Source organism: Vespa velutina, chromosome 24 (genome assembly GCF_912470025.1).
Source record: "Vespa velutina chromosome 24, iVesVel2.1, whole genome shotgun sequence".
Lineage (NCBI taxonomy): Eukaryota > Metazoa > Arthropoda > Insecta > Hymenoptera > Vespidae > Vespa > Vespa velutina.
In genome coordinates this window covers 1,801,004-1,827,985 of record NC_062211.1, presented here as the reverse complement: position 1 = coordinate 1,827,985, position 26,982 = coordinate 1,801,004, and the positions used below count along the sequence as shown (strand labels likewise).

At 26.6% G+C, this 26,982-nt stretch overlaps 3 protein-coding genes across 19 annotated transcripts in view; all 3 read right to left on the bottom strand.

Moving 5' to 3' along the window:
- LOC124956898 (putative thiamine transporter SLC35F3) overlaps positions 1–11,881 on the bottom strand; it is a 17,175-nt gene extending 5,294 nt beyond the window's left edge. For 3 of the 9 annotated variants that reach the window (XM_047513273.1, XM_047513277.1, XM_047513280.1), the window contains exons 1-10: positions 11,013–11,224; positions 8,333–8,548; positions 6,742–7,094; positions 6,287–6,436; positions 5,534–5,884; positions 4,964–5,092; positions 4,571–4,760; positions 4,208–4,297; positions 3,388–3,517; positions 1,042–1,071 (exon numbers count right to left, since the gene is read on the bottom strand). In XM_047513273.1, coding sequence (XP_047369229.1) covers positions 1,042–1,071; positions 3,388–3,517; positions 4,208–4,297; positions 4,571–4,760; positions 4,964–5,092; positions 5,534–5,884; positions 6,287–6,436; positions 6,742–7,094; positions 8,333–8,495 — 1,586 coding nt within the window. In that variant the 5' untranslated portion in view covers positions 8,496–8,548; positions 11,013–11,224. Of the gene's footprint in view, positions 1–1,041; positions 1,072–1,994; positions 2,354–3,387; positions 3,518–4,207; positions 4,298–4,570; positions 4,761–4,963; positions 5,093–5,533; positions 5,885–6,286; positions 6,437–6,741; positions 7,095–8,332; positions 8,549–11,012; positions 11,225–11,510 lie in introns of those variants that run through there. The other 6 variants (XM_047513275.1, XM_047513278.1, XM_047513279.1 and 3 more) reach the window with 4 other exon arrangements.
- Positions 11,882–13,624: 1,743 nt separating this feature from the next.
- Positions 13,625–21,333, bottom strand: LOC124957017 (protein SON-like). 2 transcript variants are annotated; one of them, XM_047513595.1, is made up of 8 exons: positions 21,031–21,333; positions 20,322–20,567; positions 20,082–20,226; positions 18,066–19,929; positions 17,893–17,951; positions 17,751–17,816; positions 17,514–17,629; positions 13,630–15,469 (listed from the first exon to the last, which is right to left on the bottom strand). In XM_047513595.1, the coding sequence occupies exons 1-8, from the start codon at positions 21,046–21,048 to the stop codon at positions 15,464–15,466; spliced, it is 2,520 nt and encodes an 839-aa protein (XP_047369551.1). In that variant the 5' UTR covers positions 21,049–21,333; the 3' UTR covers positions 13,630–15,463. The 2 variants fall into 2 exon arrangements, with proteins under 2 accessions (XP_047369550.1, XP_047369551.1); XM_047513594.1 differs by having other exon boundaries at positions 13,625–17,629.
- A 903-nt stretch (positions 21,334–22,236) lies between these two features.
- LOC124956859 (major facilitator superfamily domain-containing protein 10) lies at positions 22,237–25,680 on the bottom strand. Of its 8 annotated transcripts, XM_047513185.1 has the most exons (9): positions 25,360–25,589; positions 24,936–25,241; positions 24,445–24,830; positions 24,102–24,364; positions 23,728–24,019; positions 23,313–23,533; positions 23,058–23,148; positions 22,806–22,943; positions 22,237–22,708 (listed from the first exon to the last, which is right to left on the bottom strand). In XM_047513185.1, the coding sequence occupies exons 3-9, from the start codon at positions 24,659–24,661 to the stop codon at positions 22,614–22,616; spliced, it is 1,317 nt and encodes a 438-aa protein (XP_047369141.1). In that variant the 5' UTR covers positions 24,662–24,830; positions 24,936–25,241; positions 25,360–25,589; the 3' UTR covers positions 22,237–22,613. The 8 variants fall into 8 exon arrangements, with proteins under 8 accessions (XP_047369141.1, XP_047369145.1, XP_047369142.1 ...); XM_047513189.1 differs by lacking the exons at positions 24,936–25,241; positions 25,360–25,589 and adding an exon at positions 25,648–25,680 and having other exon boundaries at positions 24,445–24,606; XM_047513186.1 differs by lacking the exon at positions 24,936–25,241 and having other exon boundaries at positions 24,445–24,606; positions 25,360–25,588.
- Positions 25,681–26,982: the final 1,302 nt, after the last annotated feature.

Genomic DNA, 26,982 nt, shown 5'->3' with positions numbered 1-26,982 from the left:
AAAGAAAAGAAAAGAAAAAAGAAAAAAGGAAAAAAAGAATAAGAAAAGAAAAAAATGAAAAAGAAAGAGAGAAACAAAAAGTTATATATTATATTTAATTAATTAATTAATATTGCTAATGGACAAACATCGTTATAATATAACTCAGTATTAAAAAATGATATATATGTATTTATGTATTTATGTAATGTATTAATTAATCGATTAAGCGTGTGAATGGAGCTATCAGTTAAAGCTATAGTAATTTGTGATTGCTCGATTGATTTGTGTCAAAAGAATAATAGTGAACAGAGAAAAGTGTGAATAAGAGAGAAAGATAGAAACAGAAAGAGAAACAGAGAGAGAGGAGAGATAGATTATGCTAATTGATTTTCTTTTGGAGGAAGCACATGCACAGAGATATATACACACACATACATACACACACACACACACACACACACACACACACAGATAGACAGACAGACATATGCACAAGCAGCACGTATCATTACGTGTACGAAGAGATTTTTACAAAATTTTTAAATCAAAAGGATAAATCATGCCGCCATTTATATTGTCCTTGCTTGTGTACTATACAGAAAATTCATTCGTTGCTTCGATAAGGAAATGTTTAATGATGAAAATAAAAAAAAAAAAAAAAAAGAAAAAACAAAAAGAAAAAAAGAAGAACGAAAACGAAGAAAAAAAAAGAGAAAAAAAATTGTCTCCTTTTACCAAAACAAACATAACTTCATCGATCATTTCTTTTTCGAGATGATTTACGACAAATCTCGTTCACAAATTATAAAAATCATTTTGATAAAGGTATAACAATTTCTCTTTTTTTTTTTTTTTTTTGGTTTATACGTATCTCTTGCAAATATTAATTATGTTATTAATAAATTTTCTTTTTCCAGGAATTATATACATACACACACATATATACATATATATGCATATATACATATATACATATATACATCTAGTCAAAATGAAAATGAATTTTCAGTATTGCCAATATAGCTAGAGACGTTATTAGGCGATTATGTATTTTCTTACCTTGTATTGTGACTCATGAGGACTATGTTTCTGTAACAGCATATAATGGATCCTGATAGTTGGGAAGCGAGCGATGAAGTGTCGATGTCGATTCACACATAACACATTTAAGCGATAACAAGCAATTCGGCTTGTGTGTTATATATATATATATATATGTATATATATACATATATATATACATATATATATATATTTTTTTTTTTTTTAATTAATAATTAATATTAAAACGGGAAAGAAATAATTATATCGTTGTGTAAAATAAAAGATCTCTCTATTATTTTAATACTCGCGCATATAAGTATATCCTATCTTTGATACGTTTGACTGTACTTATTTCTTTTTTCTTTTTTCTTTTTCTTTTTTTTTTTTTTTTTTTTTTATGCTGGAAGGAAGGGTGAACTCTTGACTCCTTTTCATTTTATTTTTCAGACTCGTTATACATTCGAGACAAATTATTTTTTTCTCATTGTTGTTAATCGCAATTCAAAAGTGGTTCAATTAGCTAGCTAGGAGAATTAATTGGAAGTTTACTCGGCAGACGTATTTCTTTTTTTCTTTTTTCCTTTCTTTCTTTCTTTTTTTTTGTCTTTTTTTTTTACTATAATATTCTAATTTCTTTCAATTATTTTTCTTTTCTCTTTCTTTTTTTTTTTTTTCTTAATCAATAATTCGACAATTCATTCGTCAATACAATGTATATATATATATATATATATATATATATATATATATATATATATGTATATATATATATATATATATATATACATATATATGTACGTATTATTAATGTTAACTCTTGAATATATTTGCAAGACTTATCGAATATAATGTAAAGATTATTTATATATTCATATACATATATTTATATATATATATATATATATATATATATATATATATAATGTACATAAAGAAATTTTATATAACACGATATAAGATTTTATTTCTAACGTGATAACTGTATAGAGAATATTAAGAAAGAAGAAAGGAAAAAAAAAAGAAAAAAAAAAGAAGAAAGAAAGGAAGAAAAAAAAAAGAGAAAATTTATAGAGAAAAAAAAAAATCGAATACTTTAATCTATGAGGTGGTGTCGTCTAAGGTAATTATAAAAAAAGAAATATATTATTTCATCGCATAGTTATATGATCAATGATCATCAATAATGCTTAAAATACATTATCTCTCTCTCTTTTTATTGTATTATTATTATTTTCTTTTCTGTCTTTTTTTTTCTTTTCTTTTTTTTTTTTTTTTTTTTTTTTTTTTTTTAAACTACACTTTAAATCTGTTGCATATTCCGGGCATCCTGTAAAACAATACCAATGCTTGGTTTTTTTAAACATCCTAAAAATGTCCGACGGATGCGCAAATTGGTTCTACATGCGAAAGAAAATCTCTAAAACTTTAATGCTTGACTCGATTGATTTTTGTAAATAATTCATCGCGTTTAAAAAAAAAAAAAAAAAAGAAAAAAAAAAATTAGATAATTTCTCATTATTTTTCTTTTTCTTCTTGTCAATACATTAACGTATAATATAAGAGAATGATTTGAAAATTGTTGTCAAGTGAAAATGACCTTAACACTTTGTAAAATATTAATTCAATTTGATTTCACCTCGTTTCCGCGTGATTATTAATGATAATAATATATTGATTAACGTTCGATAAAATTACAAGAACATTTTATGAAATATATATATTCATTATGGCTTAAATCGACTTTTTGATAATAAAGGAGAAAGAATGCCTTTTTCACATTAAATATTTATAATACAGACGCGTTTTAAGGAAGAAAAAGAAGAAGATAAATAGATAGACAGATAGACAGATAGATAGATAGATAGATAGATAGATAGATAGATAGATAGATAAATAGATAGATAGAGAATATTCCTATGAGGCAATCCATTATAAATACAAAGCATATTCTACTTAAGTGAAAGACTACATTCTTATCCTCTAAGTGCTAAAGAATAGTTAAACAAAAATAACAATATCATATTCTTGCAAGAATATAAATGTGTGGTGTATGTGCACATACGTGGGCAATATTTTTGTGCTTATATCTATATATCTATCATTTGATATATAATACTTGCACATATATTTTATATATATATATATATATATATATATATATATATATAAATTATATAAATAAGATAGATAGATAGATAGATAGAGAAAAAGATCACTAAAAGATCAAAAACTAAATGCTAATAATAATAATAGTAATAATAATTAAACATAATTAAAGAAAATTGAATATATACTTTTGTTAATAATAAAGTGCATACCACATAATTTGCTTTATAATAAAAAATGTCATAGTGTGCATACCGAAGGAGTCTTGTTATGTAATCGGGCCAGTTGTCTGGGAACATCACGAGAAAGAAGCCGACAGCAATGAAGATCATTCCGGCCAGCTTCATGCCCATGAAGTGCGCTCCATAAAGAACGACATCCAGAGCTATATGCAATCATTTCAACGGGGACGATTACTAACATATTTGATCGTCGATATTTTTTCTTTTCTATTCTTTTTCGTTTTCAATTTTGTTTTACTTTCTCTTCATTTTCCTACCTTTTTCTTTTTATTATTTTCCTTGATTAATATCTTCGAATTTGTATTACCGTTTACCTTGGAACTTCGTTAGATTATATAAAAATTATAAAAGTTTTATCTAAATAAAGTTCCTGAGGAACAGTTTATCCTCCTTCGAAAGATCGTTTAAGTGATAAGCAAATGACATGCATATTGTATATTTAATACATAATGTATGTATATATATATATATACATATTAATTACTTATTCTATTTCTTTCTTTTTTTTTTTAAGATTCAAATCATTGAAAAATGATCAACCTTAATTATTTTATGTCAAAAGAGTCAATGATTTTTACACATATATATATATATATATATACTCACACATATACGTATATGTATATACATTGATAACTTATTTGCTTTGTTTCTTTTTGTTCTTTACGAACTCGCTGAAATAAAATAAAAAAAAAAAGGAGCAAAGAAAAGAAAAGAAAAGAAAAATTATCGATCGTGCGTTAAATGCCAAAAAAAAAAAGAAAAAGAAAAAGAAAAAGAACGTGAAGGCTATTAAATATGATCCTTTGTGCATATATTTTTACGTGACATACCTGCGGACACGGGGACAGCTGTTATTAGACCAAGTGTAATGAATAGATCATATGTGAGTGCGATGCTGAAGTTTCCTAACATATTTGCAACTGTAACACATAACGAGAGATACTTACTTAATTGACAAATTCTAAAAGATTTCTTTTTTTTTTTTTTTTTTAATTCCATTAAATATTGATTGGTTATCATCCTCCACCAGCATCATAATTAAGGGAGAGAGAGAGAGAGAGAGAGAGAAAGGGGGGGGAGATAGAAAGAGGGAAAAAGAGAGAAAGAGAGAGAGAGAGAGAGAGAGAAAGAAAGAGAGAGAAATATAGGAGTACAGGAAATTAATTGAAAGAAATCAATGCATCATGTCAGACCTAAATGAAGTATGCTGGCTGATAAAAGAGCTGCCCATGGTAATCGTGTCCAATGCACGCTCTCAGCACCCGAGAAATAAAGTGCCAAACATATCGGCCATAATAGGGCAGCATTGCATAGGCCGATCAGTGAAAAGAATAATGACATTTGACCAAATGTCGTTTCCCCTATAACCTTCTTAAATACCACCTGAAAGAAATAATCAAGAACAAAAGAAAAAAAAGACAAAGAAAAAAAAGATAAAGAAAGAAAAAAGAGAAAGAAATATATATATTCATTTTGATTTGATTTTCTATTCTATATCCCTTATATATATATATATATATATATATATATATATATATATATATCCTTTCAATTAAATGGTCGAATGTTTTTCATAGAGTCGTTACTTTGTAAACAGCGGATCCGGCTGCTGCTGTGGTTGCTAGAACTACACCACCCAATGTGGGACTCCCTGTTATACCATCCATGTATGCTAGAAGAGCGATCCCAGTATTACATAGGATTACTGCCACTATCTGCAATGAATTTCAAGGTTTGTTATATATACACACATTTTTTGTTTATTTTATATATATATATATATGTATATTCCTAATCGTGTATACTTCAATATAATTTCAAGTTGATTGCGCTAAAGAATTCAAATACTTTTGAATATCTCACTGATTAATACTAGAATAAATAATTTTCAATTCAAAAAAAAAAAAAAAAAGAAAAAAAAAATTCACGAATCATGTAACGCGCAAATTTGTTTTTTAATTCAGCTCAAAATTGCTCCTGTAGTGTCCTATTATATACCACAGGCACAATTAGGGATATATATATATTTTTTTTTTTCTTTTATGTGTTCAAATATTGCCGCATCGTTGATAATAGCATTATTATCGTTGATAAATCATTACAATAAATTTTTGTTGTTTTTTTTTTTTTTTATACGTATCTTCTATAACACTTACCCTAACTCCAACGAATTGTTCATGAAGGATAACCCAGGAGAGAAGATAAACGCAGGAAACGTTCGTTGCAAACAGTGCCATCACGTCGGTGGCCAAAAGTATCCTTAACGAGTAGATGTACATATAATTGGTAACAACCCAAAGCCCACAAAATAGGCTACATTTAACGAGGAAACGTCCACCGGTAAAACCCTTGTCACGAAATCCACGAAGACTTTCTGCCAATATTTCGGATGGCGTCGTGCATTTCGTTCTAACCGCACGGCATATAAAGTAAACAGGAAAGTATAATACTTCCCAATTAGTGCAGAACCATGTTGTGAAGAATGGTGCGTTGTATGGAAGCACGGTCTAAAATTAGATATTATATAGATGTTAGTGTTTTAATGATAAATCAAATGTTTTTTTAAGATCTAGATAAAGGATTATTTTACGTTAGAATATTTGTTTGTCATTTAAAAAATGATCGATCGTTTAGAAATTATTTGTTGACTTTTTTATTTCTTTTCTTTTTTTTTAAAGAACTAACTCAAGTCCCAATGAGATAATAAGATATTTCAATTTTATTAAATCTTAAATATATATCTAATCCTGTGTATCGTATTTAAATTATATTCGAACGTAGAGAAAGGATATCGAGATACAATAAGACAGAACTGTATGAAAATGTGAAAGTGAGAAAGTTGATAAAGGCCTCTTTGGTAGTATAGACAATAGAGTTTCTTAAAGAATTGAAGCACCGTGTTTAATTACATGCTGATGACGGGACTCGGTTACGGAGGCATTCGATGCTGATGTATAACTAGGGCTCGTTGGTTTATGAAAGTATAAATATTTTATACAGTGGGTTGCTCCAACCCAGCTCGCCGTCACACATATTGTTACGCACACACCAAAATATATCTGCAATAATCGAAGAAACGAAATATTAGATATGTTCTATTTATATAAATAAATATATATATATATATTTTTTTTTCTCTCAGATGCACGAATTTTTTATCGTTCACCTTCAATTTTCGTCCATCCAAATTAAAATTTATTTGGAGTATAAGCAAAAAAACAAACAAACAAAAAAAGAAAGAAAGCTTTCGGATATATAAAAACGATATATAATATCAATGTGCCGAATGATTCCAACAATGGACTTATGGGCCCGACAATACGAGATATATTTTATAAAAATTTCCATTTTCTAAATGAAATACTTTTTTCGCGGACTCCGCACAACAGGATGCATAACAGGCCGAGAGTTTGTTCGGTCTGGATTGTTGATAAGCTACAGATGGTGTTGTCACGTTACACGTAGACTGAGTTTGATTTAAGGAACCGTGTCCTTGACCTCCTCCTCCACCACCACCTCCTCCACCACCACCACCACCACTACCACCACCACCACCACCACCACCACCACCAGGTCCTCCAGTACTTCCAGTAGCGATACCAGTAGTACCACCGGTCCCAGAACCTACACCGCTACCACTTGTTTCCAATGATCTACAGCTGGACGCTGAATCACCACAACCACCGGCGACGCTACAGCCTTGTTGTTGTTCGCACCCTATAACAAAAAAAAAAAAAGAAAATAAAAAACATTTGAACGAATATATCTATTATAATAGAATCATAATAATGAAGTGATGAGCAAAACAATATTGTGAAACAATAAAAGATATTTAATGTATCGTTATAGATATGTATATACTATCTATGTATGTATGGATCAATGAATAGCAATAAGCGGTGCTATTGTACAGAGACTAAACGAACATATTTTTTTTTTTTTGTGATTTTTCTCCATTAGGAAAAAAAGTGCTCCGTAAAGAGTTAACCCAGCCATTTAATTGTTATTAATGCAAAGAATGTAAAGCTATCTTTCTCTCTCTCTCTCTCTTCCTCTCTCTTTTGCCATTTAGTTTGCAAAATCAAAGCGAATATGAACTTCTCGTATAACATATACGTACCATCGTTCATGATTCATATCGGACAGCTCCGATGATATATATTTCATTTGATCTGATAGATTCTATAGAATAATGTAAGTTATTTTCTATACTAATACAAACTGCCCGATGATTTATGAACGTCAAATATATATATACATAATTTATGAACGTCAGATATATATATATATGTATATATATATACATAAACGATATATACTTTCTATTCTAAAGTTCTTTAAATCATAACTACCACAAATGCCGGTACTGTGAAGAGAATACATCACCCCCAAAGGTTGGGAAAAGAAGTTTTATTCCCTGTTGGCCTCTTATGCTCTTAACGTAAGACTGGTAGAAAAGTCATATTTGAGATGAAATAAATTTTTCTACTTTCTCTTTCATTTTTATTTCATATATATACATACATATATAAGGTGACTCACTTAAGTTTACAATGTATTGAAAGTAAAAGAAAAAGAAAAGAAAAAAAAAAAAAAACAGAAAAAAGAAAAGAAAATGAGTAAGAACATTAAGTAGAAATTTATATGGTTTTAAAGGTGGTAACTTTTTTGGCGACAATAAAAAATATCCTTTCAAAATTCTATTCGATCATATAAATTTCTTCTTCTTCTTCTTCTTCTTCTTCTTTTTCTCCTTTTTTAACTTTCGACAATAAACGGAAATAATTGAGATTACGTTAAAAAACTTAAACATCTTAACATTGACTTAAACATCTGAGGCATCTGACTTATATATATATATATATGTAATATGGATTATCGTTTATTTAAGTTATCTGCCTGTAAATACGTCCGCCCTATATTTTGTTTGTTTGTTTTTTTTTGTTTAAACTTACCTGTCGAATCTAGCACAACTTGAATAGGACTGGCAATTGGACCATGGTTCTGTTGATCCTCGCTAAGGACTATACTTGGTGCACGAGATCGTCGGGGATGAAATATCGTTGGAACTTCCCCGACACTTCCGCTACCCATGTTTAAGTTTCCTCTTTGAAACATTTTTTAACACGGTATCGTTCAGCATATCCAGATATTGGATGACGATGATTAATCTAAATGAAATAGTGCGGAGAAGAACGTTCCACAGGCAATGGAAGATGAATATTCGCCGAAGAAGATGAGAAAGAAGAAGAAGAAGAAGAAGAAGAAGAAGAAGAAGATGATGATGATGATTATGTGATAGTAGAAGAAGGAGGAGAAGAAGAAGAAGATGATGATTATGATGATGATAATGTGATAGTAGAAAAAGGAGAAGAAGAAGAAGATGATGATGATGATGATGATGATAATAATGTGATGGTAGAAGAAGAAATAGAAGAAGAAGGCACGTGAAAGAAATCTGTTTTAGTGGTAATGATTGTAATAGTAATAGCAATAGTAATAATAGCGATTAGATCATTCCACGATTTCACTCTGAATTCTAAAAAAATTCATTCGTCCTTATAAATGGATCACTTCGTTATATAAGAAGATACGTAAGTTTTTTTTTTTTCTTTTTGAATGAACGAATGAATGAAATTCGAAGTTTACACTTTGAAAATGTACGCTGCTGCATTTCCCTTTATTTATTTATTTTAATTTTAATTTTAATTTTAATTTTAATTTTAATTTCTTTTATTTTTTTTTTCTTTTTCTTTTTTACTACACTTCGACGTTGTAACGTTGATCATTTTTAATTATCATGGAAATAATGATAGTAATAATAATAATAATAATTAATTAATCAGAGACGAGAGAAATGCTATAGAAAGAAGATTTTTATAATACATGTTTCTTTGTTTTCTTTTTCTTTCTTTTTTTTTCTTTTCTTTTTTTTTTTTTTTTTTTTGATAGATAATTAATACTCTACGAATCGTTAGAGTCATGGCAATGGTCGTTCATTGTGAATCGTTTGAATTTTATATTTCGTGACACTTACCGTTTTCCGGAACAAAGAACAAAAAAAAAAAAACAAGGTAAGATACCTGTGTGTGTGTGTGTGGTGTGTGTCTGTGCGAGCGCGCGTGTATATATGTGTGTGTGTGTATGTGTCTGTGTGTGCGTTCTTTTCTTTGGTGCGAAATTGAAGCACGAAGCGAAGCTTTTTAAAACTTTTTAAATATTATTTTCTTTTTTTTCTCTCTCACTCTCTCTCTCTCTCTCTCTCTCTCTCTCTCTCCGTTCATTTCCGACATATTTATTTGATCATTTACTATCATTTGATCATGTAACCGCATAAGTAACTAATAAGCATGAGAGCGTGCACGAAACAAATTTCGCATGGTGTACAATGCGATCGTTTGGATTCAACGATGATATTTTTTTCCCCCATTCCTTTCTTCTTTTTTCTTTTTTTTTTTTTTTAGTTTTTTTTTTTTTTTCCTTTAATTTTTGTTTCTTTTTCCTTCCTCCCTTTTTATGATGCCGTATAAATCGTGATCGAAGAAGGTAACTTTACAAGATTCCAATGAATTTCCAAGAATTCCGTTCGAGAAATTCTGTTGAAATGTAATTTTGTTAAGGGGAGGGAAAAAAAAAAGGAAAAGAAAAGAGTAGAAAAAAAAAAAAAGAATAAAAGGAATAAAAGGGAAAGAAAGAAAGAAAAAGTAAAATTTTTAAACACTTAAACTATGGACGTTCGAAAGGGCTTTATACATCTTTAATAACTTATGTTTATTGCGGAATCGCGTGACACGAGAAATATGGCCGATTAAAGAAAATTTTAAGAGAAATTTGTTCTCTCGTTTTAACACACACACACACACACACATGAAGAACAATAGTTGGCATTAACTCTTTCTTTCTTTCTTTTTTTTTTTTCCCCTTCTTTTCCATATTTACGTATTTCAACGAGGACACAACGAGGACAATTTCTCTTTGCCGTTATGTTTTAAAAGTATTTTAGAAAAGATTAAAGAAAGAAGAAAAAGAAGAAGAAGAAATAAAAGAAAGAAAGTAAAGGAGGGAATTAAAAAAAAGAAAGCAATTGCAATAAAATCACATGCAATAACAGGCGTTACGTATTCATCCTGCTAACACACCTTTCTTTCCTATCCTTTTTTTTCTTTTTATATATATATATATATACATAAAACTTTTATACAATTAGATCAAACTCTCTACATACTTATTTAACGATTAAATCTCTAAATGATAAATCATATACGCACACGCATACACACATATTATATATATATATATATCCGTGTGTGTGTGTGTGTGTGTGTGTATGTGCGTATATATGCGCGCACGCGTATATTGTGTATGATGATTAACATTTAAATGGAACGTGTAGATAAGAGAGAAAAAAAAAAAAAAAAAGAGGGACACGTTCATTCAAACGAAAATTATTACATCTTATTAAGTTACCCTTTTACATAGAACATATCGTTCTTTCAAGCAATGGCTATATATATATATATATATATATATATATATATATATATATATATATATGTACATATGTAGCCATAGATTCTAATTCTCAATAATTAGAGAACGAAGAGAGGGATGCAGAAAAGAACAAAATTGACATACCTTCTTTACGCCCCTCCTCGAAGTTTACGCTGCGTTCGAAATTTGAACCTTCCATCGTTCATGGTCTCTCTCTCTTTCTCTCTCTCTCTTATTTATTCTTTCATTATAATAAACCAGTATGAGAGACAATAATCATCGGCGATGAGGAACAGTTACACACCCACGATGTCGGATATAATATATATATATATATACATATACATATATTACATCTACATACATATATATATATATATATGTATTTTTATGGAAGAAAAAAAGAAACAAAAAAAAAACAAGAGACACAGAAGAGCAATAAAAGGGAAAGGAAAGAAAGTCAAAAAAAAAAAAAAAAGAAAGAAAGAAAAAAAAGAGAAAAAAGTAAAACGGGTCAGATTCTCTCTCTCTCTCTCTCTTTCTTTTTTTTTTTTCTTATTATTATTATTAAAAGATAACGCGCGTTTTTTTCTTTCCTTTCCTTTCCTTTTCTTTTCTTTTCTTTTCTTTTTCTCTTTCAACCTCTTTCCTCTTCGTGGGATACGTGGAACGTTTTATGGCTGCCCAATTAACGAAATCTAATAACAATAATTTTTCTTGTTTTTAACCACCCTTGAATATTAAGACTGTTGTATGTATGTGTAACGGTGCCAAATGTAAATTAATGAAATTTATGAAAGTAAAGGATATGTAATTGGATAATTTTATAGGTTGACGTTAAAGCGTTAATTGTTATCACTATTGGGTTAGTTTTTCTCTGGTTTTAAAGAAGCTTTAGAAAAGCTCGTGAAACGACCGAACGCGGGGAATGACGAAGTTGTTCCGTTCTACGCGTTCGAGGAACGCTTACTATCTCGATTCTCTAGAAACGGTTCTAAGCACCCTGGCGTGTCATTGATTACCGGGCTTGCTTGCTATCGTCTCCTCCGTTCGTTCACCACCACCACCACCACCACCACCAACACCACCAACCCCTCCTCAATGTTGTTACCGCGTCTGCGCTTATCTATTCTTCATTGGAAAGCTTCCTTCATCTAATGGTAAAAGCTTTTTTTTTTCTTTTCTTTTCTTTTCTTTTCATTAACATTAGAAAACCAAGCCAATCCCTCTACTAGGTCGTTATTATTATTAATATTCATTTTTTATAAAGAATTTTTTGTCTAAACTTTATTATATATATATATATAATTATTTTTATGTATAGTATTGCTTAATGATACACTAGGTCAAATTAATTTATAATGAAAACTATGCTTTCTTTAACTGACTTACTTTGTATTTTTTTTTTCTTTGTTAAAGCTTTACAAAAAAAAAAAAAAAAAAAAAAAAAAAAAAAAAAAAAAAAAAGAAGAAGTTAACTCTCTGTAACTCTAAATATTATTACCTTTGGAAATTCTCTAAACATTTGCTTATATATGATTATTTTTTTTATGTATATCATTTAACGATACCCTACAACAAATTAATTATTTGCTATGAAAACTATGATTCATCAATTGATATTATTTACTATTAATGTACAATAATTGTAATTGTCTAAATCGATGATATTTTCAATTGTAGGAACGTTCGAAATTAATTTTTTTACATCTTTTATATTCTATATTCTATATATATGTATAAGTATATGTAGTTAATATTTAATTTATTGAAAACATAATTAATATATACGTATACATATATGTAATTGATTAATATATGGTTAATATATTAAGTACATAGGTTTTTATATGAGAAAAAAAAAAAAACGATTGATTCATAAATAAAAAATATTTTTATTCCGTATTTTTCTGAAATAAGAGATTCTTATTAATTCGAAGCAACGCGAGAAACAAGCATTACTGAAATTACTTCAGAATTTTTAATTTTATATATTATACTCGTTAAGTCTAAACAAAAAATTCTTTTGCACTTTCTTTTTTCCCTTCATCGAAAATCTATACACGCACACATAAACGCGTATATATATATATATATATGTACATATATATATGCATATATATACATATATATATACATATACACACACATATATATATATATTTATATTATAGATACTATAAATATAAATATATATATATATATATATATATATATATATATATATATATATATATATATATAATTTTTATAATTTAGAATATAATAAAACCATACATACGCAATGTAATAATTAATTATGTAGCAAATAACAGATGGTTACGATAGCTTTAATGTCTTATCGTTTATATATAATATAAAAGATATATCAAGTTCTTTGTAAAAAATAAAGATTTTCTTAGAGTTAACATGAAATATCAACAAGTATTCATATCGCCATCCGCATTTACTACTAAATAAAAAAAATTTTAATGATTAAATTAAATAATGTAATGATAGAGCGCATATTTATAAATTATTATGTTTCCAAATGTTTTCTACTTCTTTTTATATTGTATTGCATTTGTATTGCAGAATAACACAGAAAATAATTTTAACTATTTAGAATTAATACTGAAAAATTATATATAGACATAAGGGATACAAGAACATTTTCAATAAAATTATACACATAATAGATTTCAATATTGAAATCATTAAAATCATTGTAAGTATAAATTTTTATATAAATAAAAAACATATTTACTTTTTCCTATAATAATTAGGATTAAAATGATAAAAGAGTAGAAGAATGAATTGACAAACAATTGGATTGACCTAATTAATAATATTTACTATAAATAATATATTATCTTCTTATATTATAAAATAATCAAATAGATTATAATTGCATCTGTGTTATTCTACAATAATTTGTATGTAAAATCATTAATTGTCGCTTTATATCACATTATATAATTTATTATCTCAACAGGTTTATTAATCTGTTAGGACAATTTATAAATACAAGAGGTATTTTTTATTATGCCAACTCCCAGAGTTGATAATTTTATATACACACGCGCTATATTGTATAAATAAAATTTGTAACGTGTAAATCTATTGACCGAAGCATAATGTCGTACAAGGGAGTTTGGTAGAAAATATTGTGAAAAAATATATATTCGTGATGTTGTTCTTCTTTTCCTTTTTCTTTTTTCTTTTTTTCTTTTTTTACCTTTGATAAATTAATTACAAATCAAGGCACGTATGTAATTAGCGAATAATATTGTATTATCTAAGTTTTCACTGTAAAAAACTTTGATACTAAAGTTCTATATCGACTAACTTTGATATTAAAGTTTTTGCGAATGAAACCTTGAATAAATGTAATTCTCTTTTATTGAATTAAATTAACACTTACACCTTCATAGATGCTATGAGGTACGCAACTCGCATATTGAATATTAATTTTCCAATTAAGACTACAATTATATATACATATTAATATATCAACTTGTGAATCTGCACATTGGTAGCGCGCACACTCTTGGCGCTATATTATTATTTTATATAATTTATTTTATATAATTATCCACTAAGAAAATGCCAGTAAATATAATATTAATCACTCACTTTATAAGTAATCAAATATTGCTACATTGAATACTTTAAAAAATTACTAACATTCCTAAAAAGTGTCATAAAAATATGTAAAAAAGTACAGTACTACTTTATATATATATAAATATATAAATATATACATATATATATATTTATATATTTATATATATGATGAGAATATGTACTTATGACTTGTAAAGTATTTTTAATATCGCTAATGTATATATAATATATATATACATCTATTACTAAAATATGAATATGAATATGAATTATAATTCTATTTTATGACGTAGAATTATATTTTGCAGGTAGCTATTTTGATATATAGCATAATATTCATCAGTCGAATTTGAATATATCCACAGTATCCATTTACTTTAAACGTACATGGTATAAGTAATTCAATTTCAACCAAACAGATTTTCTTCCATCTAAATAACGAATTTACACAAATTATTTTTTGAGATGCACAATGATACATTAATGCAATTTACAAAATATTCTACATATTTCTTATACGATTAACCAATTTTTAACTGATCGATTTATACCATTTATCTTTATATATGTACAGACAATATTATTATACAATATTTCTATGTAATACTACATGTTTTAGGTGTACAAAGGGTGACTTTGGGATAATTAATGATTCTTGTTTATTAAATGAGTGATTGATTTAAATTATGTACACGTACTTCAACAAAAAACAGAGATGAATTAATATAATTGTAATCAAGAATCTAATAGCAATACTTAACAATAAATAACTAAATACAAATAGACATAAAGATGTGCAAATTTTGGATATTGTCTATCGTTAATTAACACAATGCTCTTTATCCTTCACTGTATGTTTGTATATTTTTGCAATATACTTTAACCCCTAATATGCTTACATCTTCCTACGTTGACAAAAAATGATGGAAGATGGACACCTTATTCTCTTCGTTTAAATATTCAAGCAATCAGATGAACGCGGATTTACTTTATTCCTAGACAAAAAAGAGATCACGTTTATTTTCCTAACTGGAATATTGTACCTTTCCAAACTTACAATATAACAGATATATATATATATATATACATATACATACATACATACATATATATATATATATATATATGTATGTATGTATGCATGTATGTGTGTGTGTGTAATCGATTTTAAGCACCTCTTTCATGCTCTCTTTATGTATGCTACTACTTTCTAACATATTCATATTCATTAAAAAATTCTTATCGGAACATATGATTTGCATTCGTGCAATAACTAATAAGATACATGTTGTATCTGTAACTATAAATTTAAAAGAAAATATATAGAGATATTTGTATTATCAATATTTTCAATGTACATAAATTATTTGTAGCAGTATATTTCAAAACTTATTAATTCGATATATAATATATAATAGATAAATTTACATAAGGTTTAACACCGATAGCCTGATTTTAAATAAGAGATTAAAAAGTCTTATTTTAATCACATGTAATATAATTAATCCTTAATAAGCTTCCTTTCTATAGGATAGACTTTAATGTTATATTCAAATAATATATTTATAAAGGAATCAAGTTAACTTTATATTTTATATAAGTTTCTTTTTCTCTTCTTTTTTTTTTTTTTTCTTTTTCTTTTTCTTTTTTTTTCCTAATATCATTTGGTACGTGTTTATGCGTTATTGTAGAAAATATTATATATAAAATAATACATGCACAACATTTTTATAGACATTTTATTATACGTGTCTATATCTATTAGATATATTTTTGAACATTCTAGTAATTTATCCCACCCATTATCTTTTCCAAGAATTGTTAATTAAATTTATCTGGGATATAATGAAATTATGAAAATATGACACATAAGGATATAACATAGAAAATAGTATAAGCATTCAAAACTTTTCAAAACGGATTATTGAAAATTCGCACATAAGCTTTTGTGTTTAAACTCTTATATATAACTATAAGAGTTAAAAATAATATATAAACAAAATTTGTATTGTAATATCATAGAATTAAATTAATGCCTATATATGCGTATTGATAATCACATCTAAATAATACAAAAATAAAGTAGACATTGATGAAAAATTTATACGAAGTTACAATAGCACAATTAAATATTAGATTGTAATGATTTTTGATATTAGAATAAATTTTAAAACCTGAACTTACTTTTTAATTTTCACATATTGTTTGATCTTGTCTAATGCTTAAATTAAAGAAAAATTACATATACATATATATACATATATATTATGTGTATTGTATATAACAAAGAAAGCTTTTCAAGTATTAACAAAATTTTATCTCAACTCGGTCAATTTTATATTTGCAATTATAAAAGAATAAACAATCCTTAATAAAAAGTGTTTGTAACATAGAATTCATTAAGTCATACATGTTCATGGTTCATAACATAAAGTGTAAATATGTTCATGATATAAAGTGTAAATGAAAATTGGGATTTGTCAGAATATTATTGCTCTTATCATTTAATTTCTCATATTACCTCAAATAATTCAAACTTTAATATTGTAATATATTTTAATATGAAAAATGTCTATTTAAATGTGATTTAAATCATCTTAATGTTTTTTTTTTTTTTTGTATACTATTTCAAAGAATTAACTTCAATTAAAACAGTGATTTATCACAGACTATATATAAATATATTTCAACTTAATATATATATATATTCTTTATACTTTATTTGTTGCAGATACAAATGACTATATATGACCTACTTTTTTTTGTTGAGATTCACAAAAATAATATTTTGTTACACAAGATATATATATATATATATTGTGTATGTGTGTATATATATGTATATGTATATTATATTATAATGATTATATCACTATTATATAGGGTATTTTGTTGTTGTGCAAATTTGCATTGAAATTATCTCTTAAAATCGTGTTTATATAAAGTAAAGATGTGCTTAATTTTATACAATCAATTAACAACATAATACTACAAAACATTTTCTGGATTGGTTAAAGTCAAATTAGTTTTGTGCTTTACCTTGCGATTCTGTCTTTTTGAGGTTTTCCGTGATTTTGTTTCTCTTGTGTCTTGAATTTGTTTATTAAGGCCTAGCCTGAAACGTACAGGGACCTTTGAATCAAGATTGCTTTCATCTGTAAATAAGCACAACAAAGAATAAATTTATGTATATAATTGCATATCCATGTGAAATTAATGAAATGCAAAAAAAAAAAAAAAAAAAAAGAAAAAAGAAGATTAACAACATATACATACCTCCGGAATCATGTAATTCGGAAACTGATCTAACAACAGTAACTCGTCTGACGTCCTTTTGATTAACTGTATAAAATAAAAAGATTTTATATAAATTTAATATTACAAACAAATGTTTTCTATCCTTTCATTAAATAATTACCTTTCTCATCGTTTTTGATTACATGCCTCTGATTTACTTTTGCATTATTTTTCACAACTCTGTAAGAAGATAATACATAGATACATGCACATATATATATATATATATATTGTTATATTTGAAAAACAATAATTAAAATAATTGAAATGTAATTATATAGAAAATGTACTTACTCATTAACAACTCCTTTGAAAGCTGATTGTACAAGTCTTGCTGATTGAATTGGTACAGATCTGTTTAATCGTTCAGCACGTCTTCTACTAAGTTCAGCTCTTAAGTCACCCTCTTCGTCTACAGCAATATCTTCAAATATAGCATCTACGTCCTCATTTTGAACTTCTGCAATAATATCCTTCCTTTTCTTACATTTTTTATCTTTTCCAATACGTTCAGACAGAGGCAATTCACTTTTTAATTTTCCAACTTGATATATTTCCTTATCACGTTTTTTCTTCTTCTTAGATGACTTCTCTTTCTCTGTCTTTGAAGATTCCACATTTATACAGGAATTGATCGAACTGCTAATAGGTAATGGAGAATTATTTTCCATTGTATCACCTAATTCTTCAAATTCATAAGTTGTATCCAAACATATATCTCTATCTCTAACATTATGATCATCGTCTGTTAACTTATTAATTTTTTTTGTGCTGATCGTTTGAGTTCTATCTAAAACTTCTGTCTTTTTATTAGCATTACTTAATTTGATCTTTTTATTAGCAAGTACAGGATCTATTGGTCTTGTAGATTCAAACTTTTTCCTTCGTGCTTCCAAAATTGGATCACTTACTGTATTATCAATCGTTTCTTTAACATCACTTAAATCAATCTTATCAGAATTTTCCTCTTTCTGTTTTGTTTTTTCTCTATAAGATTCAGGTGACAATCTTCGTTTATGCATAGGAGGTGATTCTCTAATGTATAAAGAATTTAATGTATTATCAGGGCTCACTGAGCACGTACCCCCATGCTTTCTTGTTAATTCTTTTGGCGATACTTTAGGTGATCTCCTTCGCCTTGGCGAAAGGCGTGGAGAATTTCTAGGAGATGACCATGGCGATCTTCTTGGTGAAATTTTTGGCGGTGACATTCTACGAGGTGATCCTCTACGAGGAGAAAATCCTGGTGAACGAGATCGTGGTGATATTCTCTTTGATGGAGATAATCGACGTGGTGAAGTAGATTTTGAACGTGATCTTGATTGAGATGACAATTTAATTGGTGATCGGGATCGTGTCAATCTAGGCGATCTCGATGTTATTTTAGGAGAACGAATTGTCCTAGGAGGAGATCTTGAACGTGATAATATCCTTGGCGATCTAGATCTTAATAATTTTGGAGATCTGGAATGAGGCGACAATCTGGGTGATCTTATTCTTGGTGATAATTTTCTATGTGGAGATCTTCTTACAGGAGATTTATATTTAGTTAATTCTCTCTGTGACTTTTTTATTTGCCTTAACGGTGATCTCCGTGGAGATCTTCTCGGTGATCTTTTTCTACTACTTCGTGATTTTGGGGATAAAGATCTTCGTTTTTGAGAAACTCCACTTGTTATATGCGGCGATACAGATCTTCTTTCGCATCTAACATTTATCGTAAGTGACGTAGCATGATTGTTATTCTCCTTTCTATTACCATTTTCTTCATTCTTTTTTGTTTCTTGAATAACATTCTCATCACATTGTTTATTATTCTTTTTATTTGTTTCTTTATCTTTCTTTTCAATTGGCTTGTCTACATTCATTTCTCGTTCCATCTCATCCATTAATCGTTCTAAACTATCTTCTTCCTCTAGATCAGCCATCAAAAGTATATCATCGTCATCGTCATTGACATCCTCCTCATCTTCATGCTTTTGCGAGTCATCAATAACTTCTGATTGAGTCTCCTTCTTTTTTGTAGTATCTTCATTTTCTATACTACCAGTTTTAACAGACTCTCCCTTTAATTGTAATAAATTATTCGTATGATTTTTCTGATCATCTTCCTCAGATCCACTTCCAGTATCTTTATAACGATGAAACTTTGATTCTTCTGTGAATATAATTGAATGAAATTAAAAACAAAACAAAACAAAACAAAAAAAAAAAAAAAAAAAGAAAGAAAGAAAGAAAGAAAGATAGAAAATTTATATCTAAATTGATATTAAAGGATAAATATACATTTCAAATGGAAATATCTTTTACCTGCTACTTTTATGCCTGCATGATGAGTATCAGTCTTTTCTACATTCGCAGCAGTTGTTATTTCAATATTTTGTAATTCAGAATGTTCATCCACAGGAACGATAGCTATGAGATTAGGGTTTCTAGGGCTTTGATAATATAAATTCTGTTAAAGAAAAATATGATACAATTGAATGAAATAATAATCAAATTATTATTATTAATATTTATAATTTATTTCTATTCAATAAATTAACTTACGCCATTCTGTCTTTGTTGAAGACGATTATGGAAATGAGCCCTTCTTGGTAACCTTTGTGGTTTATAAGACGGACGTGCAATTTGTGTCACTTGTGGGACAACTTTTTGTAATTGTGTTAAAGATTGTCTTTTATTATGCAAAGTATCTTTAGTCCTTAATGACTGTAATGCAGCTAAACGTAAAGCTTCTAAATCTTCATCGTCGTCATCATCAGTATGAAACTTTTGTTGTGAAGCCAAAACCATCTGCAAACATTATCATATAACAATAATTTTATTTAATTTACAATTATATTAAATTTAGCAATAAAATTAATGCGGATGTACGCTAATACGAATAATTTACATTTAATACATGTGTATTGTAAAAAAAAAACATAATGAAAATTTATGATATTAGCAGTAATTATATATAACACATGTGAATTGTAAAAAAAAATATGATGGAAATTATGATATTATCATTATTAAAACATATCAATTGCAATTATATTACTGATTAAAAAACAAATCATAGAAATTGTTTATACGGATATTTTTTTTTCCTTCTTCTTCTTCTTCTTCTTCTTCTTCTTCACGCTAACGTTATTAAAAAAATATGGAAATATACATCGAACAAAGTTTTCTCTTTTCTTTCCACTTTTACAATTAAATATTGCGTCCTTTGATTTTTATTCATTCGTTAATATTTCAACGATTTAAGACTTACCTTTTGGCGATAATCCATTTTATGTTGAGCACAGACGTGAAAAATTTGGTCGTATACACAGTGATCACTACCCCGTTCAACGTTTATGTTAATATAATAACGCTGATTTTTACGGAAATGTGTCTTATTACGTATACAATCGTTTATCAAATTAAAACTACATCACTAGATTGAAATATTTTATATTACTTTCAAATAATATTAAACCATTCGCACGATCTTCCACGACTTCGTTACCCCACACTACATATAAATAAAAATGGCATGAGTGGTCGTAAAATCAACGAGCACGAACGACGAATGCTACTTGACTGGCTACAAGCATTAAGAAAATACTTCGAACTATCCCTTGAAAGTACCCCCACTAACTGTACCACGTGATGATAATACTTCTTTCTGATTGGTCGACAATTCAAAAGGGAGTTTCACTTTATAAAGCTTCATAGTTTCATATGACATAAAATTATTAGATTTAATAGAATATTTCGAATCTTTAACAAATTGTTATATACAATTTTATTAATGAATTATTAAAATTTTTCATTATTTCTTATGAACAATGAAATCGTTCACGTATGTATGTCGTATTACATGTTAAACCATTGAAAATTCAGAATTTTTAACCGGGAATTTTAAATCATTTAACGAAATATTTTCCATTAATATTTATTATTTAATAATTAATATTTCGTATTGTTTTAATCTTTCCTTTTTTTTTTCTTAGAAAATAAAAAAAAAAATTTTTCAATATCTTTTCATTATATTAAGTGAAAGTATGAAAGTCCCGTTAACCATAAAAATCCCGTTTATTGTATATAATTGTTAGGTGAATATTTAGGAATTTGTAAGTTTTAAGATTTGTAAAATTATTATTTTATATTTTATATTTACATACAGTACGTAAAAATTGAATTTATTTAAAATAAAATTATTTTATATTTACAATATAAATAAAACATAATAAATTATCTTAAAGAAGTAAAATCGGAAAAACAAAAATAGTTTACCTTATGAACATAATTTTAGTAAAAAGATTCATAATACAGATAAGGTACTTACTTTCTTTTTTATGAGATATGGACGTGCCGGTTTTGTGTGTATATATATATATATATTCTATATTTCCTGCAATAACACTATTGTTATTAAAGTTTTCATAAAATAGAAAGTATTTCGGTAAAAAGAAAAAATATTGCACTATTTGACGTTTCAATAAATCTTTATAAGACATTACATAATATCCTTATACAAAAGAAAATACTTACAATAATATTATTTCAAAAATACTTTTTTCGTTAAATATCTTGTTAAAATATAATAAAAATTTCTGTGTGTATGTGTGTGTACATATATATATATCAACACATTCGTATAATTAAAAATTGTTGCGTGTTTGCGTACGTTTAAACAAATAGATCGTACGACGATTTAATAAAAGCGATTTAGTTTTGTTTGTTTGTATAACAGCACATAATATTTTAGGGCACTTCAGTGAATGCAATTTGCAAATATAAAAATATGTATATATGTATATATATATATATCAATAAGTAAAAATATGTTTAATATAAGTCCCTTTTTTGTTATAGAGGCTTCATAATATGAAGTATAAAGGGTGGCAATAAAAGAAAAACAGCTCCAGTTAGGTATGTTGTAGTACTTCCAAAATACCAAAATCCTAAAAATTATATATCAGCATAGATATCAATAAAAAAAAAAATATATATATATATATATACACTGGCAAAAAGAAAGATCAATAATATTATAATTACCTGCAGAAGCTACGATTGGTCCACTTGCACGTGCTAATGCACCCAACGAACGGAATATTCCAGTTATTGTACCTTTTTGATGCTCTGGTCCTATTTTTGTGACTAATGTCATCATACAAGTAACAACCATAGCCGTTGCTAAAATATAAAAAGTTTATGATGTATCTTAGATAATGCTTTTTTAGATTTAAAAAAAAAAAAAAGAAAATACTTTACACAAATAATTATAAATGATATATTGCGTGCACTTACAAACGGCAAATAAAAATATTCCAAGATATAACATCATTGTATTTTTTGCTAAGCCAATAAATACAAAAGCTGGTATTATTAACCATAAACCCTACAATATATATATATATATCATTGATTACTATGTATATATTAAACATTTTTATTTATTTATATACTTACATATATGTATATAATATATATATTTAAATAATTTATTATATATAAATAAATAATATAAATATATATATTTATATATAAAATAATTTTTCCTACCAATTCTGCAACCGATTTTGTTTTATGCGAAGGAACTCTTCTCACCCAACCTCCTTGCAAAATAGCCATAGTTAAACCAATTCCAAGAAACATCCATCCTTGTTGCATACTCGAAAATTCAAATATGTGATGAGTAAGAAACGTTAAGGTAAATTCTAATCCACTATAGATAAATAAGTAGACAAAATAAGTACGACCTAACATCTTCAAATTGTGTTGCTCTAAAATAATATATTTTAATCATTATGGAAAAATTTGTATAATAAAAATGGAAAAAAGGACATATATAAATATATATGTATACACATATATATATATATGTTTTATTTATTTAAAAATAAATAAAACATTCCACTGCATTTGTATAATAATTATTGTTAATTAATGAACAAAAGTAAATTATTATTTATTTTACCTTTGTCGTTTAATCCCGATACACTAGTAAATTGAAAAAGATCTATAGGATTAATATAGATTACAGATTTGACCATTCCGCTTAATATAGTCTTTGTTCTATATTTAACTGGTAGACTTTCTTTCAAATTATAAATAACATATAACAAGTTACTTGCAGCAAGCAAGGAAGCAAATAATGCAGGTGCAATATACCATGTTTCATTTCTATTGCCACTTGAAATCCATGCAAAAAATGCTCCTATCATTGGTCCCACTACAAATCCAATAGAAAATGCTATTCCCACTAGAGCCTAGAAACGTTGTGATTAAGAAAAAAAAAAAAGAATTGAAGAATTTACTCTTATAGAATTAACATTATATTCTATAACTTGCCATAGCTTTTCCTCTTTTCTCAGGGGATGTAACGTCAGAAATAATAGCCATAGATAAACTAATATTTCCTTTACTAATACCACCAACAAATCTAGCCAATACAAATATGCCAAAATTTTTTGAAAGTGCCCATAATAAATACGACATTGTAATACCTGTTAAACATAAAATCATTAAAGGTTTCCGTCCATAAGTATCAGATAATGCTCCTGTTATTGGTGAACTAATGAATTGTAAAAAAGAATACATAGAGCCTAGAAAACCTATAGAAATAATATATCATAAATTATATTTCTATATATATTATTAATATTAATTAATTTTATTAAAAAAATATACATACCACCATACAGAACAGTATCAATTTTATCAGGAGCATTTAAAAGTATTCGTAAACTTTGCACATGATGAGATATCATAGAATAAAGTCCTTTATTACTCAATACTTTGTAATGATCTAATAAGGCTGGCAATAAAGGTAATATCATAGTAAATGCTAATAAATCTAACAATAAAGAAAAAAATACAACTTTCACTGTATTATCATTAATATTATCCATGATTAATTTCTATTATCTTTATATTTAAATATATACATATATATATACATATATATATATATATATTTATATATATATATATAAATTTTTCTTTCGGATCTTTTAAAAAAATATAATTTTCAATTTATTAGGTTATGTTAAACATAACATTAATTGGGACTATTCTTTCCTAAAAGAAAAAGAGAAAAAAGAGGACAAAGAAAAATCAATAAAATAATATATTATCCTTAACAATAATGATACCATATGATAACAAACATAAATAAAATCTTACATGAGTTCATGCCAATTAACAGTTTAATAATACTCTATGGTTAACATAATGTTATTTATATTTATAGAATATATAAATGCAAAATATAAACTATTTTTTGGAATTAACATAGCCATAGAAATCGTGTTCACAATCCATCTCTGTTTAAAAGTGAAAGGTTATAAAGCTGTCATTCATTGTCCTAAATTTTATAACCTCCATTTACATCAGCAACGAGAACGTAAGCATAATAACTTATCGATTTTGACGAAAAAGATCTCATTTTAAAGACAAAAGTTTGAACGAGAAAATGGCTATTTTGAATATCTAAAAAATATTAATTTTCTTTGAAAACAAAATTCATGTCTAAAAAATATCGTCCTCTTGTCAATATGAATTATGACCGAAAAGAAAAATTTTAGGAAAATTCGAAATAACCTATTACCGATGTGATAAATTTTTATCTTCAAAAAATAAAATCCCATTTGTCATAATTGACTAAAGATTATGTTTTCTCAATCGATCTTAATGTCAAAACATATTTTTGACATTTCTCTTGAGAGATAAATTTCGTACAATGGCCCAACTTTGACATCTTCGGTATAAGTATATATTTAAATATTATATACATCGTGTACATTGTACATTATATACGATGACAGTATATTATAATAACACAAAAAGAAAATAGAAAAAAAAAAGAATATATTTAAAAGAAGAAGATAAAATATACCTATGATCCAACGAGGATCGTATGTCGTTCATTATTATTGTTTTTAATTTATTATATTTTCACACGAAAAATATCGACGAATCGCGTCTTTGATAATTTCGACACGTGACCAAAACATTGATATGTATACATTGAAACAAAAATATAAACAACTTAAAACGTGCACGATTTATTAAAAAAACTATTATTCAAACAATAACATATTTATTTAGGTATTAATATATTATAAGCATTTTAATAAATATTATATATTAAAGATATAAATCGTAATATCAGTTTACGTATGTAATTAAAACTAACCATTATTTTAAACTAATTTATATAAATTACAATGTACGTCGGTGTATAATAAATTAATATTCCAATAATATTTTATTTATTTAAAAATTATACTCTAAAGATTTCTTTATTAATTTTCTCTTAGATTTTGACGAATAAACGTCGGTACTCTCTTCTTTTTAAATATGAAAATTTATAAATTAATACTTTCGATAATTTTTCAATCATTTCTAAAAATCTCTAATGTACACGGAATATAATAAACTAATATTTAAACAATAATAGATTCGTTTAAATATTAAAAAGACGAAAACGCGCGGGAAAATTAAAATAATTTTATTTCTAATATTTAAAATTAATTTTTAATATTATTATATATTATTAATATTTAATTCTAATATTTAAAATTAATTTTTAATATTATTATATATTATTAATATTTAATTCTAATATTTAAAAATTTTATATCAAGACTGTTGGCCTTTTGCAATATAAATCTATTCATAATCGATAATCGAATTAGTTTTCTTTTATACTCCGATCAGTGCATACGTACGCACTCTCTTACTTAAACATGTCGCCTTATAAATTAATACTTTTGATAATTTTTCAATTATTTAAACAATCCTCTATATAAACGCAGAATAATAAATTAATATTTATAACAATATTGCATTCGTTTAAACATTAAAAAGACGGAAATGCGCGAGAAATTACAAATAATTTCAGTTAAAAGCAATATTATAAAATTTTGATCACTGATTAGTCGACCTTGTGTAATATAAACATCAAAGCGTTTCTTCTTAACTTTGACAAACAACAAATTAGATATCTTTTGTACTCCGATGTGTAAACATCGACATTCTTTCTTTCTAAACGTGAAGCCTTATAAATTAATACTTTCGATAATTTTTCAATCATTTAAACAATATTTAATGCACACGTAGTACAATATACTAATATTTAAACAATAGTTCATTACTTTAAACATTAAAAAGACGGAAACGCGAGAGAAATTAAAAACAATTTTGAAATAAAATTCCAATACTTAAAAAT